At 57.7% G+C, this 19,869-nt stretch overlaps 2 protein-coding genes and 1 long non-coding RNA gene across 6 annotated transcripts; 1 reads left to right on the top strand and 2 right to left on the bottom strand.

Annotated features, from left to right (window-relative positions):
• Positions 1-89: 89 nt before the first annotated feature.
• LOC103820971 (chloride channel protein ClC-Kb) lies at positions 90-5,661 on the top strand. Of its 4 annotated transcripts, XM_050982647.1 has the most exons (19): positions 90-488; positions 567-695; positions 806-934; positions 1,044-1,183; positions 1,272-1,349; positions 1,439-1,517; positions 1,589-1,714; positions 1,825-1,909; positions 1,978-2,079; positions 2,537-2,621; positions 2,705-2,866; positions 2,945-3,014; positions 3,425-3,535; positions 3,612-3,825; positions 3,909-4,042; positions 4,605-4,696; positions 4,775-4,858; positions 4,968-5,054; positions 5,287-5,661. In XM_050982647.1, the coding sequence occupies exons 1-19, from the start codon at positions 365-367 to the stop codon at positions 5,323-5,325; spliced, it is 2,070 nt and encodes a 689-aa protein (XP_050838604.1). In that variant the 5' UTR covers positions 90-364; the 3' UTR covers positions 5,326-5,661. The 4 variants fall into 4 exon arrangements, with proteins under 4 accessions (XP_050838604.1, XP_050838603.1, XP_050838602.1 ...); XM_050982646.1 differs by having other exon boundaries at positions 2,705-3,014; XM_050982645.1 differs by having other exon boundaries at positions 90-695.
• On the bottom strand, positions 3,883-6,630 carry LOC115484649 (uncharacterized). The gene is made up of 3 exons (XR_003945355.2): positions 6,488-6,630; positions 4,765-4,880; positions 3,883-4,024 (listed from the first exon to the last, which is right to left on the bottom strand). It is a non-coding gene; the product is annotated as an uncharacterized LOC115484649 (long non-coding RNA).
• Positions 6,631-7,113: 483 nt separating this feature from the next.
• On the bottom strand, positions 7,114-18,613 carry EPHA2 (EPH receptor A2). Its single transcript, XM_050982531.1, has 17 exons — positions 18,475-18,613; positions 15,706-15,773; positions 14,527-15,190; positions 13,256-13,411; positions 12,829-13,161; positions 12,591-12,715; positions 12,131-12,290; positions 11,890-11,989; positions 11,713-11,768; positions 11,510-11,635; positions 11,247-11,429; positions 10,596-10,657; positions 10,278-10,487; positions 9,922-10,071; positions 9,508-9,701; positions 8,436-8,591; positions 7,114-7,755 (listed from the first exon to the last, which is right to left on the bottom strand). The coding sequence occupies exons 1-17, from the start codon at positions 18,542-18,544 to the stop codon at positions 7,650-7,652; spliced, it is 2,919 nt and encodes a 972-aa protein (XP_050838488.1). The 5' UTR covers positions 18,545-18,613; the 3' UTR covers positions 7,114-7,649.
• Positions 18,614-19,869: the final 1,256 nt, after the last annotated feature.

Here is a 19,869-nt window from a genome sequence, read left to right as displayed (position 1 = left end):
CTCGTAAAACCGGCTAAATTTAGGTCTTGCGCCGGAGACGGTGGAAATTTTTCCCCTCTCCGTTCCCCCCCCAGCTCAACGCCATGGAACGCGATGCCTATTATTAAAGAATAATCATAATAATTAATTAAAATACTTATTAAATCCTCCCCGCCGCGGGATGTACGTTGGGACTGGGAACTGGAGGGTGGCGGAGGGGGGAGGAAACCCGGCTCGCTCCGGTCCGAGCGGGTCCGTCGGATTCGTCAAGGTCGTTTTTAATGAGCTCGTTTGCAAACTCAGTCGGGCAGCGGAGACCGAGGCGGGAGGACGGGTCAGGGGTGCTACAAAAAAGGGAGTGCGGTCCACCTGAAACGTCCCCGGGATGGAGCGCCCTGTCCCCAGGGGGCTGCGGGGGGAGAAGGAAGAGGAGGAGGAGGAGGAGGAGAGGGTGCTGGTGTCGGAGCACATCTGGAGACCCTGTCCCACAACCCGGAGAAGGGTCCGAGGTGAGACCCCCACCCAAAAAGGGGGATTTTGGGGGCGGGGGTTTTTAGGGGGTCAGCACCCTGTTTTCCCCCTCGCAGGGTGCTTGGAGTGGGTGAGGCGGCAGCTGTTCCGCGTCGGGGAGGATTGGTACTTCCTCTTCATCCTGGGGGTGCTCATGGCCACCATCAGCTTCGCCACGGACATCATCATCGTCAGGCTCCACGCGGGTAAAAGAGGGGCGCCCCGGGGGGCTCCACCGGCGTTTGGGGGCTCACCGATTATACGAGGGGGGGGTCTTTCAGGGGGTGCAGCTCCCCTCCCGACACCTCTCCTCCAGCCCACATGTGGCTGTACCGAGAGATCGGGGACATCGGGGTGCTCAAGTACCTCTCGTGGACCCTGTTCCCCACGGCACTGGCCGCCTTCTCCACCGGCTTCTCCCAGAGCATCACTCCATACTCCGGAGGTGAGCCGGCCGCACCCCCACCTCCCTGACTCCTTAAAACGCCCCCTTGGTAATGGGGGACCCCTAAAATTTGGATCCTGCCCACCCCCCTCCCGCCACCCCCCCCCAGGCTCCGGAATCCCGGAGCTGAAGACTATCCTGATGGGCGTGGTGCTGGAGGACTACCTGGCCATCCAGAACTTCGGAGCCAAGGTGGTGGGGCTGGCCTGCACCCTGACATGCGGCAGCACTGTTTTTCTTGGCAAATTGGTGAGGGATCCCCTTTTGAACCCCAAAATCTCCGACGGTTTCAGCTGGTGCTGGGGTAGGGGGGCTGCTCAGCACTGTGTCCCGCCAGGGTCCCTATGTGCACCTCTCTGCCATGGCTGCAGCCTATCTGGGGAAGATGAGGACCACGGTCACGAGGGAATATGAGGTGGGTGTGCCACTGCCCAAAGAATGAATGGAGGGATTTGATTTTACCCCCAAGAAGTTGGGGGTGTGCCTAACCCCCCCACCTTACAGAACAAGTTCAAGCAGCACGAGATGCTGGTGGCAGCTCAAGCCGTCGGGGTGGCCACAGTTTTCGGGGCTCCCATCAGTGGTGAGGACCCCCCCCAATCCCACCCTGGGCACCCCTAAATCTCGCCCTGATTCCTTTCCCCGTTTTTCCAGGGGTGCTTTTCAGCATTGAGGTGATGACCCCCCACTTTGCCGTGAGGGATTACTGGCGCGGCTTCTTCGCCGCCACCTGTGGCGCCTTCATGTTTCGGCTCCTGGCCGTGTTCAACAGCGAGCAAGGCAAGGCAGAGTGGGCAGGATGCACCCCCTCTTCCCCTTTACCCTCCCCTGGGACATTTTTGGGGTTCTCACCCCCAAACCCACACCCTCATTCCTGTCCCCCCTCCCAGAAACCATCGCCGCTGTTTTTAAGAGTGACTTCAAGATTGATTTTCCCTTTGACCTCCTGGAGACCTTCTTTTTTCTGATTTTGGGGTATGGAGGGTCTGGTTTTGGGGTGCTGTTGGAGCTCTGCCTGTGCCCTACCTGTACTCTCCTCACAGGACCATCTGTGGGATCGTGGCCTGTGCTTATCTCTTCTGCCAGCGCTGGATGGTGGTGGCCGTCAGGAGGAACCGGCTGACAGCCAAGCTCTTGGCCACTGAGTCCGTACTGGGCGTCCGTCCATCTGTCTGTCTGCACCCTGTACCCGCTGTGTCCGTGTGTCCGTGCCGTGCAGGCTCTGCATGTCCCTGTGTCCTTCCCATACGCCCTGGCTGCGTGCCTCCCATGAAGCACCCTGGGTGTTCCCATGTCCCCCCCATTCACGCTGGGTGTCCCTGTGTGCCCCTCCCCCACACCCTGTCCACCCACTCTGAGTGTCCGTATGTCCACCCTATGCACCCTGGCCATGCATGCATCCACTCCATACACCCTCCACATCCCCCCTAGTGTCCCTGTGTCCCCTACCTGCACCCCAAGTGTCCTTATATGCCCCCCCATCTACCCCGGCTGGCCATGTGTCAACCCTGTGCATCCACATGTCCTCCCCACTGACCCTGGGTCCCCTCTGTATGTCTGTCTGTCCATCCCCACGTGCCCAGCCCCTGTGTTCCCCTGCAGCAAACCTGTGTACACGGTGCTGGTGGTGCTGCTCCTCGCCTCCATCACCTTCCCGCCTGGGCTGGGGCAGTTCATGGCCTCCAGGGTGAGTGGGAGCACACGGGGCTCCTGGGGGACCCCAAAACCTCCTAGCAGGGGCTCAGGGTGTCCATTTGTCCATCTGTCCAGCTCACCATGAAGGAATATCTCATCTCCCTCTTTGACAACCACACGTGGAGCGTGCTGGCTGCCAACACCTCAGGGGTAGCCAAGCCTGGGGGGCTCTGGCAGGAGTGGGACCATCCCTCTGCCACCATCTACTCCACCTTGACCTTCTTCCTGCTCATGAAGGTAACCATGGCCCCCCAATCTTTTGGTGTTGCCCCCAGTACGGTCTCTCCATGGGGTGACCTCCTCATGTCCCCCCAGTTCTGGATGCTGATCCTGGCCACCACCCTGCCCCTGCCAGCCGGGTACTTCATGCCCATCTTCATCTATGGTGAGCTGGGGGCTGGGAGGACATGGGAGGGACAGCCAGGCTGAGGAGGGACACGGGGGGGACACCCAGGCCAAAGGGGGGCATGAGAGGCACAGCCAGACCAGGGGGGGACATGGCGGGGACAGCCAGGCCAAGGGGGGACATGAGGGGGACAGCCAGGCTGAGTGGAGACATGGTGGGGGGACAACCAGCCAGGCTGGGAGGGACATAGTGGGGACAGCCAGCCCAGGGAAGGGTGCAGGGGGGTCATTCAGCCCTTGAGTGGGATACTGGGGGTGTGCTGAGCCCTGGAGGGGGGGTACAGGGGAGGCATGCAGCTCTGAGACGGCTGCAGGCTGGTGGTCACCTCTACCTCCACCATTTGGGGGGGTCCTGGGGTCTCCCCACTTTCCCACCTCCCCCAATTTTAGGAGCAGCAATCGGGCGCCTAGTGGGGGAGGTGGTGGCCCTGCTCTTCCCACAGGGGCTCCATTCAGAAGGACCCCCACGGCCCATAATTCCTGCTGGCTACGCCCTGGCTGGTGAGTCTGGGGGCGGGGGACACCCCCGCGGGCAGGGGACACCCACCCCCATCCCCTGACCCCCCCTCCCTGCCAGGTGCAGCCGCGTTCTCAGGCTCGGTGACCTACTCGCTGTCCACGGCCCTGCTGGTGTGCGAGGCCACCGGGTACCTGGGCCACATTCTGCCCACCGTGTTGGCCGTGCTGGTGGCCAATGCCATCAGCCAGAAGAACCAACCGTCCTTCTATGATGGCAGCATCATCATCAATAAGCTGCCCTACCTGCCCCCCATCCGCAGCCGGCACATCGCGTAAGGCCCCGCCCCAAACCCCAAATGTTTTGGGGGCATTCTCCAGGAAACAATAGAAATCTGGGGGGTTTTGTGTTCTCCAGCTCCTACCAAGTGGTGGTGGAGGAGTTCATGGAGCGCCAGGTGGTGGCCTTGGCCAAGGGGGACGGTTTCCAGGAGGTGCTGGCAGCCTTGGACGCTTCTGCTGATGCTGAGTACCCTGTGGTGGAGAGTACAGGTGGGATGTGGGACCTGGGGGGGGTCACTGTCACCATGGGGGCTGGTCAGTGAGTCCCTGGCCCTGTGGTGGCCCTTCTGTGTCTCCTCATGCTGTCCCCATGGTGTCCACCCAGTGCCCACTTGATATTCCCCTGCCATCTCCATGCCTTGCCCACAGTGTCCCTATGGGGTGTCCCTGCAGTATCCTCATACTGTTCTTATGGTGTCCTTTGTTATTCCCAGGCTGTCCTGTTCCCATTGGTGTCCACATGTTGTGCCCTCAGTATTGCTATGGTTCCATCTCAGTATTCCCATGCTGTCCCCATGCCATTCCCATACCATCCCCATGGTGTCCCTGTACTGTGTCTATGCTGTCCCCATCCCCTTCGATGTCCCCATGCTGTTCCCTCAATATTCCCATTCTGTCTCCCTGTGGGGGGACTGTTCCCTTACTATCACCCTGCTGTCCCCATGGGATGTGCCCTTGGTGTCCCCAGTACTTGCCCCTGTTATTTCCATACTGTTCCCTTGGTGTCCCCCTGGTACTGCCACATTGTCCCCATACTGTCCCCTCTCTCCAGGATCCCCCACTCTGGTGGGCACTGTCAGCAGGTCCCAGCTGGTCACCTTCCTCCAGAGCCACAAGCACCCTCAGGCCCCCCAAGGAGAGAAGGTAAATGGGGTGGGGGCACCCTACCAAACCCAAAAAGCTGCTTTTCCACCCCAAAATTAACATGTCACCTTCCTCAAGCTGGCCACCGTGGGGACACTTGGGGATGACTGCACCATCGAGCCCATCATGCTCCAGTTCTCCCCATGGACCTCCCTGCACCAGGTCTGGGGGTGTGAAACGTGTCCTGGAAGACCCCCCAGGTCTGTGTCACACTGAGGGGACACGGCCAGGGTGGCTTTGTCCCCACATGTCCCTGTTGTCCCTTTCGCAGGCCCATCACCTCTTTCAGCTGCTGAAGCTGCAGCGAGTCTTTGTCACCCGCTCTGGGGAGCTGGTGGGAGCCGTGAGCAGGGCAGAGGTGAAAATGGGGGACAAAAGGGGGGGACAAAAGGGGGGGACAAAAGGGGGGGACAAAAGGGGGGGAAAAAAGGGGGGGAAAAAAGGGGGGGGAAAAAAGGGGGGGAAAAAAGGGGGGGAAAAAAGGGGCAGGAAAGGGAAGAGAAAATGGGGGCAATGAGGGGAGAAGGGGGTGAAAGGAGAAGGGAAAGTGGGGGGAGAGCCCCTGTCCCACCCCCTCTGTCCCCTTCCAGCTGCGGAGAGCAATCGAGGACCTTGCCAAGCCCAAGTGATGACGTGTTGGGACCACAGGGGACCCCTCCCCACCGATGTCCCCCCATGAAAAATAGGGAGTCCTGACCCCCTCTGCGACGTGGGGAGGGCTGGGGGAGTCAGTTCTCCAGCAGAGGGTGTTGTGCATTAAACCATCGACCCATCAGTGCTTCCTCCTCCTCCTCTTACTCCAGCCCGGCCGGTTTCTTTTGGGGGGGGATCACCCCCTCCCAAACCCGACAACAACGCTTAAAACCACCCGAATCACCCCAAAACTGCCCAGGACATGCACCGAAGTGTCCCAGTCTCTGTGACACCCCCTGTGCCCCCCTTCTAAAATTATCAGAACATAATAATCCTCATTTTAATTACTGCAGTTAATCAGGGGGTGGGTGTTTCGTGACCCCGAAATCCGGGGGGAGCGGGGGCCCGAGTCCCCCCAGCTCTTGGTGGCCCTGGACTGGGGCGCAGCGGGTTTTGGCGGTGCATCGGGCGCTAACGAAGCCGTAATTAAGCCTGGGGGGTTAATTAGGCGCGGCGGGGCAGGTTCGGCAGGGCGGGCATGCCCGGGCCCGGCGCAGGAGGGGTGAAGCAGGGTCAGCGCCAGGGAGACACCCCAAAAGTGGGGCAGGAGCTGGGCTGGGCTCCGGGCTGGGCGCTGGGAGCGGGGCAGGGCTGCGGCACCCACGGGCGGAGCGAGGGGAGGAGGGGAGGGCTCCGCAGCCCCCGATCGCCCGGAGGGGGTGGGTGGGTGGTCAGCGGGCAGCACCCCCAGCCCTGCCCGTCACCCCAAAAGCCCCGCTGTCGCCGTGCCTCAGTTTCCCCGTGGCTTTCCCAGCCCGTGGGCTCCTTGCCCGGCCCCGCCTTGGCACACAGGCTACCGGGGGCTTCCAGGGCCCAGCCCGGGGTGTCCCCCCCGATCCGGCCCAGCCCGGGGTGTCCCTCCCGAACCGGCCCCTCCCGGGCGCCGCCGGACTTTGAGCCGCGATCGAGGCCGGCGCCGGGGCTGAGCCCGACGGACTCGTGACACCCACAGGCCAAAGTGCCCCCAAACGGGGTGAAAATCCCCCGAACCCGCGGCTTTCGCAGCGCGATGTTGGTCCGCCCTCACCTCCCACCCGACTCTTATTATGGTTTGGGGCAGAAAAAAATGTCAAACCCCTTTTTCCGGCGTTTTCCTACCCAGTCATTTGCAGGCTCCGGGCAGCCGGCGCGGCCGGGCTTTGGCTTCGGGGGAGCGGCGGGGGATGGAAAGGCCAAATTCCTCCTGGGTTTTCCTGGGGAAAGGGGCCCCCGATGGGAAACGCTCTCGGAGCCGCGTGAAACCCCTTAAAATCCCTGATAACCCCCTAAAGACTGTAAACCCCTTTAAAAACCCTCTTTAACTCATTTAAACCCCCTTAAAATCCTCTTTAACCCATTTAAACCCCCATTAAAACCCCTAAACTCCCTTTACTTTTAAAACCCCCTTAACCCCCCCCAAAATCCCAAAATAAACCCTTTAAAAAACATTAAGCCTCCCTAAAAAATAACTTTAAACCCCTTTAAAGCCCCTAAAACCCCTTACAAACCCTTATAACTCCTTGAAAAACCTTAAAATGACTAAAAACCCCCAAAACTTAAACCTCTTTAGCTTCCCCTTAATGCCCCCCAAAACCTTTAAAAATCCTTAAAACACCTTAAAAAATCCTTTAAAACTCTCTTAGAATCCTTTAAATGCCCTTAAAACCCCTAAAATATAGTGGAAACCCCCTTTCCTTGCCCCCCAAATTCCCTCAATCTCTGTGAAGCAGTGGGAAAACACAATATTCTAGAAAACCAAAAAGCACATACTTTTATTCAAAACCCCACAAAAATCCCCATAAATCCATGAAAAAAAGGGGGAAAAAAGCATCCAAGCTGGGTTTTTTTATTTCCCCCTTTTTTTCTCTCCCAAACCTGACACGACCTTTAATTCCTCGCAATAAATATACAAAAATAGAATAAATTAGGTTAAAAATACAAGGCAACACTGGCAGATCAGCGATAAAGCACAAAAAAAACCACCCAAAAACCCGGTGGGAGAGGAATAAATAGGGAGAAAAAAAGCAAAAATAAATCAGTTTTGGGACTTAGTCCTTTTTTTCTTGAAATGTGGGGGGAAAATAAGAAGAAAAATCCCTCCCCCAGTTCCAAAGAAGCTTGAAATTCCATTTTTTTACTGGGGAGGGGCAGCACCCATTTCATCCCCAGGCGTGGGGACAATATCAATAACACTATAAAAAAACCCTTAATAATAACAGAAATAATAAATAAACCCCTCGGGGGGGAGGGGGGGTCCACGTGGCGTTCGGGGGTTGTGGGGTCAGCCCGGGGCCCCCCCAGCCCCCGCCTGCTCCTGCAGCCCCAGCAGGCTGTAGGCGATGCGCTTCTGGTGGCCCGGCAGCCGCACCCCGATCCGCTTGATGTCCCTGGGAAAGGGGAACACGGGAACACCGAGTCAGGAGCAGGAGCGGGGGAATGGGGCTGGGAGTGGCTGGAGCAGCCATGGCCACACCCAGGGCTTGGGGAGACCCAGGAGCAGCGTCCTCGGCGTGAGCATGGAGGGGGGGGTGGACACAGCTCATCCCAAGGGATGGATGGATGGATGGATGGATATAGCTAACCCCAAGGGATGGATGGACATGGCTCGTCCCAAGGGATGGATGGATGGATGGATGGATGGATATAGCTAACCCCAAGGGATGGATGGACATGGCTCGTCCCGAGGGATGGATGAACAAAGCTCCTCCTGAGGGGTGGAGGGATGGGCATGGCTCATTGTGGGAGATGGATGGTCATGGCTCATCCCAAGGGATGGATGGATGGACACAGCTCATCCCAAGGAATAGATGGACACGGGTCATCTCAAGGGACAGATGGATGGATACAGCTCATCCCGGCCTCTCAAGCCAAGGAACATCTAATTTTATCCCGTCCCTCGGGCCACCAAGGCCATGGAAGTGGTTTCCGTTCCCAGCACATCCCTGTCCCTCGGGAGTTGGAGGGGAGGGTATGGGGACAATGTGGGGACACATCCTAGGGACAGCAGTGGAGTGGTGTGGGGACAGTCTGGGAGTGTCAAGGGGACAGCACGGGGACAGGGACTCACTCGCTGGTCATCTGCAGGACCTTCTCGATGGTGCTGTAGCCCGAGGCCATGAAGGTCTCGGTGTACTGGGGCATGCGGATGGACTCCAGCCACTCCGGGACCGAGCGGAACGGGACGCCCTCGGAGCCGCTGGTGCTGGGCAGCCGGATGGACACCCTGCGGAAAAATGAGGCAAAATAGAAAGATGCAAAAAAAGTGGCACAGAATAGCAAGGCTGGAAAAGTGACCTGAAAACAGAAGGGTGTGAAAATGATGCAGAAAGGAAACGATGCAAAAAATGATGCAGGAATGGAGGGGTGTTAAAATATTATGTGAAAATGGAAGGTGCAAAAAACAATGCAGAAAGGAGAGAACACAAAAACATTGCAGAAATTAAACAATGCAAAAAACAATGTGAAAATGGAAAGATGAGAAATTCTGTGGAAATGGAAAAAGGAAAAAAATAATGCCAAAAACCGGAAAGATACAAAAATATGAAAAGGTACAAAAAGTGATGTGAAAGTGGAAGGTTAAAACAATGATGCAGAAATGGAAGGATGTGAAAAATTGTATGAAAATGGAAGGATGGAAAAACAGTGCAGAAATGGGAAGATGCCAAAAAATAAATGCAAAAATAAGATGATGAAATTGTGATGCAGAAAATGAGATGCTGCAAAAAGTGGAAATGTGAAAATGAGGAAATACTAAAAAATGATGCAGAAATGGAGATGCCAGAAGCAACGAGGGAGTGCAGAGATGCAAAACCCCATCCAAAACAGCACCATGAGAGTGCAAAAAATGATGCACGAAATGCGAAGATGAAAACAAAATGATGCAAAAAATTATAGAAGAAACAAAGATGTGCAAGAACCAGAGAATCCCAGACTGGTTTGGTTGGGAGGCACCTTAAAGCCCACCTCATTCCACCCCTGCCATGGGCAGAGACACTTTCCACTATCCTAGGAATCTCCAAGCCCTGTCCAGCCTGGCTTTAGACACTGCCAGGGATCCAGGGGCAGCCACAGCTGCTCTGGGCAACTGCTCCCCTTCCTCTTCTTGCCCCCCACCCCATCCTGGCACTCCCTGCACTCACCGAGGGTCAAAATCTGCCAGTGCCTTGAGGGACTCGGGGGCGCGGATGAGTTTGTCGAGGATGCTGACTATGTCGGGGAATTTGGGGCGCCGGCAGCGCTCCTGCTGCCAGCACTGCATCATCAGCTGGTAGATGGCCGAGGGACAGTCCAGCGGCGCAGGGAGGCGGAAGCCCTCGTTGATGGCCTTCATCACCTACAAGGAGGAGGAGGAGGGTTGGGGATGGTCCTCCCAAAAAATGGTGTTCATTCACAGAATCCCAGAATGGTTTAGGTTGGAAGGACTTTAAAGCTCATCTCATTGCAGCCCCTGCCCTGGGCAGGGACACCATCTACTGTCCCAGGTTGATCCCAGCCTTGTCCCTGGCCTTGAATGTCTCCCAAAACACTGGTGGTGGTGGAGGGTGGGCACTCACCTCGTGGTTGGGGAGCTCCCAGTAGGGCCGCTCGCCGTAGGACATCACCTCCCACATGACGATGCCGTAGCTCCAGACGTCGCTGGCAGAGGTGAACTTGCGGTAGGAGATGGCTTCAGGTGCTGTCCAACGGATCGGGATCTTCCCGCCCTACAGCGACAATGGGGTCAACCTTGCACCCCCAAAAAACCACCTCACCTTGTTCAACCACCCCAACATGGCCACCATGATTGATTATCATCCATTTTGGACAACCACCCTAACACAACCAACCACCCCCTCACCCTGGCCAGCCACCCTTCCATGGCCTGCCAGCCACCCCTCCCTGGCCACTGCCTTGTCACAGTGACACTCACGCTGGTGGTGTAGGTGGCTTCAGGATCATCTTCCAGCACCCTTGAGAGCCCAAAATCGGACACTTTGCACACCAGGTTGCTGTTCACCAGGATGTTCCTGGCAGCCAGGTCCCGATGGACATAATTCATGTTGGCCAAGTACTTCATGCCAGCAGCGATGCCCCTCAACATTCCCACCAGCTGGATGATGCCAAATTCGCCTTCTTTTTCCTGGGAAAAGGGGAGAATCCAGCCTGGAATCCACCTGCTGCCCCACCTCCTTTGGTGGATGTTGGAAGATCCACCACCCCATGGTTGTTGCCACCACGTGACACCTACCCTCAGGAATTTATCCAGCGCCCCGTTTTCCATGTACTCCGTGACGATCATGAAGGGCTTGTCTGTACAAAAGAAAGACCCCAAAATAGGTAAAAACACCAAAGAAGTATCCCTCCAAGCCCCCCAAAAAGTCACCCTCCTAAAATCTCTAAACCTCCCAGAAGCCCTCCCGAAATCCTTACACTCCCAAATGCCCAATGCCTCTCAAAAAAACCCAACTCCCAAAACAACCCAACCCCCCAAAAATTACAAAAAACCCAACCACCCCCAAAAATCCAAACCCTACCAATTCTCCCCAAAAACTACAGACCCCAACTCCCCAAAAAGTCACCTCCATTAAACATTCCCAAAACAACAATAAAGTTTCAACACCCTTACAGACCCAAATAAACCCCAACAGCCAAAACCCCAGAATAACTCCCCCAACTCCTCCAAAAACCCCTTAAGCTCCCCATAAAACCTCCCAAATAAACCTGAATTCACTCCTCAGAAAAATCCCAAACCTCATTCATCCCCCCAAAAGACCCAAGTCCCCCGAATTCCCCTTTGCACCATTGCTCAAAACACCTTATTTTTATAGCTTTTTTGGGGGTGTTTTGGTGGGAAATTGGGGTGGGTTTTTTGTGGGGACAGGACACAGAGGACACTCACACTTGGAGACAACGCCCTCGAGGCGGATGATGTTGTGGTGGCAGAACTGTCCCATGATGGTGGCCTCGCTCAGGAAGTCCACGCGCTGCTTCTCTGTGTACCCCACCTTCAACGTCTTGATGGCCACTGGCACCTCCTTCCTGCCACGCTTCAGGGTGCCCTTGTACACCTCCCCAAATTCACCTGCTCCAAAAAAGGGGACACCCTTAGCCCCCCGTCCCACCCTGATTTCAGGGTGTCTCTGGGGGGACAAAGCCACGCACCAGCACCGATGACCTTCTGGCGGGTGATGAAGGATGGAGGGATCTCAGTGGTGAACTTGAGCATGGCTTGGTTGGGGTCTTCATAAGTGTGGGGGTCAACGTAGGTCTTGAGGGGCTTCAGCTGGTCTGGAGACATCAAGGAGAGGGTCAGCACCCTGTCACCCCCTGCCCATCCCTGTTGTCCCCACTGTCCCATGGCTCACCTGACTTGGAGAAGTAGACGTCCTCGGCGGATTGGCGTGGCCGTGACCTTCTCCTCCTGTGTAAAGCAGCATTTTATCCCAAAAGATCATCCCTCATCCATATTTGGTGGTGGGACAATGACATTTTGGGTTTTTTTGGGGTTTGGGGTGGGGGGGGGGGCGGGTTTGTCCCCTTACCGCTGGAGGATGTAGAGGAGAGTGACCAAGAGGAAGACAACGAAGATGACACCGGCGATGCTGCCAGCGATGACGGTGGTCGATGCCATGGCCTCGGAACCTGTGGGGACCATCCAGGTGAGCCCTGCACCCCCTGGAGACCCCACCACCCCCTCCTACACCCCCTGGAGCCCCCACCCCCACTCCTGACACCACCTGGAGCCCTCACCCCACACTCCTGACCCCTCCAGCCCCTTCTCACCCTCGGGCAGGGTCTCAAACTCGTGCTGGGGGCTGAAGACCCCTTGGCCGTCAGCAGTGAGAGCCTGGATTCGAACCACGTAGGCGGTGCCTGGGGACAGTTTGGGCAGGGTGACAGAGGTGCCCTCGCAGCGCAGCACCGAGTAGCTGTTCTCATCCACCTGGAGACACAGCAGGGTGACATTAGGGTGACACGCAGGGAGGGGTGGCACGGGTGGGGCAAAGATGAGATGATGTGGGGAATGTGGCATGGATGGGGAAGGGATGGAGGTGACATGGATAGAGGGATGAACATGGGAGGGACACGGATGGAGGCAAGGATAGAGGTGACGTGGATGGGGAGGTGACATAGATGGAGGGGTGACATGGATGGAGATGTGGATGGAGATTGCATTGACACAGGTGACACAACTGGGGACAAGGATGGAAGTGACATGGATGGATGTGTCAGGCTGTGTCACCTTCTTGCTGTAGGTGACCTCGTACTTCCAGACCCGACTCTGCTGCCGCAGTGGCACCGTCCAGGACAGGACCAGGCTGGTGGCTGTCCGTCCATCCAGGCTCACTGATGTCACCCGGGGGGGCTCTGCCGTGGGGACACAAAGGGGCATCACTGAGGTGTTCCCATGGGGGACAGGGACACCACAGATGTGTCCCCACCATGGAGAGAAGGTGTGGGAGCTGCCGGTGTCCCCTCACCTGTCTGGTTGACGCTGATGGTGGTGCTGGCCACGCTGCGCTGGTGGCTGGAGGGGGACACCCCGTTGCGGGCCTCCACAGTGAAGGTGTAGTTGACGTGTGGCTCCAGGTCGGTGACAGTGACCTCCGTCCCTGTGAGCCCCTGGGGGGGCTGTGAGAACCGGACCCCCCCATCGCAGGGCCGGCACTCGCCGCTCTCGGGCCAGCACTGCTCACAGGTGACGCTGTAGGTGACGTCCTCGCGGCCACCGGGGTCGGCAGGGGGGGCCCAGCGCAGCTGTACTGCAGCCCCCAACCCCAGGGCTGTGACAGCCTGGGGGGGCGAGGGGGGACCTGCGGGGGACACAGGGCGGGGTCAGGGGACAGGGTGGTTCCGTGTCACCTCAGTGAGGTGACACACTGTGTCCCCCCTCCGGAGGTGACTTACGGGTGCAGGGATGCTCCGCGGGGTCCTCAGGGGCCCGGAAAAATCCATCCTCACACGGGCAGGCAGCAGCAGCGGCCGGTGCGGGCAGGGTGTGGGGGGGACAGGGCTGGCAGCCCCCCGAGGACACCGCGGCCTTGAAGGTGCCAGGGGGACAAGCTGGGGACACACACACAAAGTGACACTGGTGAGATCCCAAATCCTGCTCCCCATCCATGGGATCAGCATCTGGCAGGTGGTGGGGGAAGCACCCCCCAAGCACCCAGAGAGGAGTTATGGGATTTTGCCTCATTTTGCAGCTTCTTTATTACTGGGGAGTCCCCCAAAAAACCACCCCCCTCCTGGCTGAGTCCTGCTGCACTCACTGAATTAGTGATGCTGCAGGGAAATGATCCAGGATGGGGAATTCTGAGTCCAACATCTGATTTCTCCAGCTCAAATGGGGAATTTTAGGGTATTCAATTTTCTTTTGCAGCTGCTACTTTATTTATTTTTTACTACTTTGTATTGCTACTTTAAAGTAGCAATTTAACAATACTTTGTTTTGCCACTTTAAAGTATTGCTACTTTATTTTACTTTACTATTACTACTGGGATCCCTCCAGCCCACCCTTCAGCTGTCTGAGCGCTCCCTACAGTGGTGATGCTGAAAGATGAAGATCCAGGGCTGGGAATTTTGGAGCCAAAACCTCATTTCTCCAACTCTGATTCAGGAATTTTTCAGGCATTTCACCTCATTTTTGCAGTCATTGCCCCACTGTCACCGACATGTATTATAAAAAATCCTTTCCTTAGGATTTTTTCCTCCTGAGTTGCTGAGAGGCCTCAGCAACAAACAGTAAACAATTCTTATCTACTGCTGTAGAATGCAACAGGTGGATCTGTGATTGGTCTCATCTAGTTGTTTCTAATTAATACCCAATCACAATCCAGCTATCCAGACTGTTTTGGTCAGAGACAAACTTTTGTTATTCACTCCTTTTCTATTCTTAGCCAGCCTTCTGCTGAAATCCTTTCTTCTATTCTTTTAGTATAGCTTTTAATATAATATATATCATAAAACAATAAATCAAGCCTACTAAAACAGTCAACTTTCTCATCTCTTCTCTCATCCTGGGACCCCTGCGAACATTGTCACAACCCACCCCTCTCTCAGCGAAGCCCTTCCACAATCCACTCAAGGCTAAGGATCCAGGATTGGCTAATCCTCTTCCCTCCCATCCCACCCAGCTGGCCCATCCTCAGACACCCCCTCAGTTTAGCCCAGTCCATACCTTGGCAGGTGTCTCCCAGGCTCTGGAAGCCGGCCCGGCACAGGCACTCCCCGATGGGCACGAGCCACTCTCCGTCGGCATTGCAGTGCAGGGCCGGCGCCTGCTCGGCCACCGCCTCGTCCACGCACGAGCCCCGCACCTCGGCCAAGGTCTGCGAGTCGGCACCGGCCACGGTCTCTGGGAAGCGCGCCATGCCCCGCACCACAGCCGGGCACCGCTTGTAGTAGACGCGCACGGAGAGCAGCGCCACGCAGGCGCCCAGGTCCTGGAAGGCCAGGTAGAAACCCTTCCTGCGGAGCGGCCCCACCGACCGCACCTCTACGTTGAGCTTCACGTTGCGGGCGGCGAAATCCTCCTGCACGGTGATCTCATCCGGAGCGATGGTGTCGATCTTCCTGAACTGCCGCTTCTGGAAGTTGGTGCCGTAATCCACGTCGGACTCGGCGTAGTAGAGGTTGAAGGTCTCCTTGCAGGAGCCGCCGCCGGCCGTGGGGAAGCTGTTGCAGTCGCGCACGGTGAACTGCAGCTCGATGAAGATGCGCTGGGCCACGCCGCGGTAGATCCAGTTGGTGCGGAGCCAGTTCTCCTGCTCGCCCTCCAGGACGTTGCACACGGAGTACATGTAGATCAGGGAGTCATTGAGGACGTTCTGCAGCTGGTCCCACTGTCCCCGGAGACAGAAATGGGGCTATGGAGGGGAGCTGAGGCACTGTCCCCAGGGATGGGTTTGTCCTCATCTTGTTCCCCCTGTCCCCATCCCCATGGAGGTCCCCAGACACATCCAAAGGTCTCCAGCCCCGTGGATGTCCCCATGTCCATCCCCATGGGTGTTCCTGGTCCCATGGAGGGCAGCAGCCCAAAGCCAGTGGAGGTCTCCAACCCCATGGGCGTCCCTGTCCCTATGCCCATGGAGATCCTCGTGACCTAGAGCTGTTCCTGTGGAGGGCTCTCCCTTTCAGATGCTCCTGTCTCCATTCCCATGAATGCCCCCAGGCCCATCCCCATGGATGTCTCTATTCGTCCCCATTCGCCACCCCCATGGATGTCCTCATCCCCATTTCTGTGAAGGTCCCCAAAAGATGAACTTGTCCCATCCCTGTGGAGCTCCCCCATGGCTGCCCCCATTCCCCATCCCAAAGCTGGTCAGTGGGGCCAGATGCCAGATCCAGGGGTGCTCACCCCTTTTCCGTAAGGATGGGTGAGCCAGCCCAGCTCCCCGTGTGCCTTGGCGAAGTCCAGCAGCACCACTGTGGGAGAGGAGAGAGGACAGGGACATCAGCAGATGGCCACCAGGACCTGCAGGTGCCACCAAAACACCCCTCTGGCCCTTGGATGTCCATCCCCAGGACCCACAGACAACCCCATGGAAGTCCCCAGGATGTGCAAACACTCCTGGAATCCACAGATATCCCTGGGACCTGTGGATGCCATCCACGGATATCCCTGGGACTCACAGATATCTCACTAGGATCCCTGGATGTCCTGGGCACTCATAGATATCCCTGGAACCCACCAATGCCAGGAGGTTCCATGGATGTTCTCAGGACCCCTGGATACCCCCAGGACCCACGGATCCACCCCAAGAGCCACAGACGACCCCAGGACCTCCAAACAGTCCCAGGCCCCAGAGATGTCCCCTGGACCCACGGATCCCCCGTTCCCGGCAGATTCCACTGGAAGAAGCCCCCCTGGGGCCACCCCCAGAGGCGGGGAAGCCGCGGGGCCCGGCGGGACCTGCCCTGGCACGCAGAGGGCGGCGGCCGGATCCAGCGCCGGGAGAGGAAGAGGAGGAAGAGGAGGCCGGGGAGGGAGCGGGGCCCCCCGGTGAATCACCCCCCAGGAATGTGCCCGGACGCCCGGGTTCAGCGGCGAGATGAGTCCGGCGGGACAGGGCGATTTCGGGACAGATGTGCCCCCCCAGCTCCCACGGCTGAGCACGGACGGGCTCGCGGCGGGTCCCGGGAGGGTCAGGTCTAGGGGGGGACCCCAGAACCTGCCTGGGGGGGATGCGGGTGGCTGCAGCGTCCCCCCCGCGCCGTGCCCAGGGTCAGGAAGGATGCCGGGGCGGATATACCGGTTTTCCTGAGGCTGGAAATCCCCCCCGCGAGCCTCCGGAGAGCGGAAAGCTGCCGGAGCCAGAGCCGGAGCGGGCGGGGGTTCCCCGCCGGTGCCCCCGGGGGGTGGCTCTGGGGACAGTCCCGAGGCCGGGGCTGCTCCAGGGGAGCAGCACCCGCGGGAGCTCCCGGGACAACGCTGGGGCCGCAGCCCCGTCCCAGGAGTCACCTGTACCCACCGCCACCATCATCATCATCAAATTCTCCGTCACCTTCGTCACCCGGCCACGGCCGCCCCCACCTCCAGTGCTACCAACCCTATCACCACCCTCAGCGCCACCCCCGCGCTCCAGAGAGGCACCCCCGTCCCACTCCCAATCCCATTCCGGCTGCATCCTTGTCCCTGTTCCCTGCCCTGCCCTAACCCCGTCCCATCCCAATCTTTGTCTGAATCCGAATTCCATTCCATTCCTAAAGTGAACCCCAATCCCATCCCCTTCGCTCCCATTCCCGTCCCCATCCCAATCCCATCCCCGTCTCAACCTTAACGAGAATCCCAATCCCAAAATGAATCCTATCCCCTCCCCATCCCAACCTCATCTTCTCCTCAATCTCAATCTGAACCCCAATCATAATCCCAAAATTGATCCCATCCCAGTCCAAATCCTGCTCCATTCCCTTCTCTTTAACCGCTTCCCCACCTCAGCTCACCCCAAATCCCACTTGATCTCTCCGAGGGGAACCAATCCCCCCAAAATCCCCAAATCCCACCACTTTCCCTTTCCCCCCACGCACTTTTAAAACCTCAAATCCCAGTATTCCCTCCTGGGAAACAGCACTTTGGGAACACACCCCAAAATCCCACAGCTGCCACAGGGTCATCCCTCTGCTGTCCCCTCAGCACTTCTAAAAATCTTCATTTTAGAGTTTTTTACACCATTTTTAGTTTTCAGGGAGTATTTTCCATCCCAGCCTCTGATTTATTTGCATTTGGAGCCGGATTCTTACACCTTACCCTCAAAAAATGACGGATTAAAGCCGTCAGGCAGAGTTTATAGAAACTCAATCCTAAAAAATTTCCAGGTATACACGAAAAAGTGAATTTCCCCCTTTTCTTTTGCCCAACCCTGCCAAATTAAGTCCCAAAATCACTGGGGGAAGGGTTGCGAGGTGGAGGCCGAGAGGCTGCTTGTTTTTTCCCAGCAATTTTTTGGGATTTTCCTGACATTGTTTTCCAGCTCTCCGGCCGGATCCTACCCGACCCTGCACCACCCATGGGAAATGCTCCATTTTAAGGTGATTTTCCCCTTTTTGGGGGGTTTATTTTCCAATCCCCCCCACCTTCACCCCTGTGCCAGCCTCTTTTGGGGGCCCCTGGCAGGACCTGGCCCCGGTGCGTCGGCTGGACGCTCGTCATGGGAAAAGTTGCCCCAAACTCTTGGGTTTCGCCTCATTTTAGCTTTTTTTTCTCCCCATTTAAATTTCTTTCTCCTCTATTCTAGTTGTCCCCCAATTTTAGCTGCCCCCCCCATAATTTTATCTCCCCACACACCTTTTGAACTCCCCCCCCTTACTTTAACTTTCGCCCCTTAATTTAACTTTTCCCCTTTTAATTTAAACTTCTCCGCCCTCATTTCAACTTTTCCCCTAATTTTAACCTTTCCCCCCCGCCCCTAAGGCGCTCCGGCACCTGCAGATTCCCCACCGCACCCCAAACTGGTCGGGGGGAAGGGGGAACCCACATCACCCTTTACCCTCAGAGCGCTCCCCGACTCCTCAGCTCTCCCCAAACCACCCGCATTTACCCCAAAACCACGCTACCCTTGGAGGTGCCCGCAATAAAGGAGTTTCGGGGTGCTTCCCCCCCCCCCCCAAAAAAAAGTGGGGAACTCACCTTCCTCGGCGGCCAGGGGGCTGAGGGCGGTGAGGAGGAGGAGGGTGAGGGCCGGCGGGGTGCCCGCCATGGCGGGGCGGTTTTGGGGGGTCCCGGGCGCGCCCCACGAGCGGCGGCCCCGCGGGGAGTGCGGGGGGTGTGGGGTGCGGGGCCGCGCGCCCGCTCCTGTTCATTCATGCCCCGCTGACGTCACCGGCCACGCCCGCTCTTAAAGGCGCAGGAGCCGCTCCCAGTACGCACCAGTACGGCACTGGGAGGGCGCGCGCCCCAGGGTGGGACTGGGCCGGGTAGAAGGGAGGGGGCTGTGGGAGCCCCCCTCAAGATGGGGCACAGCCCTGGAGGGGGTTCAGGGGTCCAGCACCCCGCGGGGACCCCCCGGTCCCGGTCCCGAAGGGGTGAAGGCGCCCCCCCTCCAGCCCCCCTCCCCTTTCATTCATGAATCGGCGTGGGAAGGGCGGGGGGGCGGCAGCCAATGGCAGCAGGGGGCGGGGCCACGCGGTTACTACCGGCCACGCCCCCCACCCACCAGTTCGATACTGGGGGGTTTTGGGGGGACCGGTCTGGGGGGGCTTCCCGGGATCCCCGGGGCCCAGCGCCTCAAATCCTCAGCACCACCGTCCTCATGGATCCGCAGCACCCCAAATCCCACAGCACCCCCAATTCCATCACCCACAGCGCCCTAAATCCCACAGCACCCCAAATCCTGGATCATCCGTTGCACCCCAAATCTCATAGTGTCCTAATCCCATAAATTCCAGCACCTCAAATCCCTCAGCAGCCCTGTCCCCATGATCCTGCAGCACCCCAAATCCTGCATCTTTCATAGCACCCCAAATCCCACAGCACCCCCAATCTCTGCAGCACCCACAGAACCTCAATCCCTTCACCTCTAGCGCCACAAATCCCCCAGTACCCCAAAGCAACTCAAATCCCACAGCACTCTAGATCCTGCACCCCTGTTCCCATAATCCCTCTGCAGCCACATCCCCTAATACCCACAGAGCCCAAAAGCCCCAGGATCCACAACACCCCAAATCTGCCAATAGGCCCAGCACCCAATTCCATGATCCAACTGAACCCCAAACCCCCCAGGATCTGCAGCACCCCAAATCGTACAGCACCCTCATCCCCAGAATCCCAGTGCACCCCACATCCCCCAGTAACTGCAGCACCCCAAATCCTGCAAGAACCCCCATTCCCTGATCCCGCTGAAATTCAAATCCCCCAGGATCTGCAGCACCCCAAATCCTGCAGCACCCGCCTCCTTATGATCCCATTGGACCCCACATCCCTCAGTACCCCCGAATCTTCATTACCCCAGCACCCCAAATCCCCAGTACCCCAAATCCCCCCAAACCCCCCACCCCCCAAATTGGACAAGACAGGCCACCCATG

The sequence above is a fragment of the Serinus canaria genome, chromosome 21 (genome assembly GCF_022539315.1).
Source record: "Serinus canaria isolate serCan28SL12 chromosome 21, serCan2020, whole genome shotgun sequence".
NCBI lineage: Eukaryota > Metazoa > Chordata > Aves > Passeriformes > Fringillidae > Serinus > Serinus canaria.
This window is presented reverse-complemented; position numbering and strand designations above follow the sequence as displayed.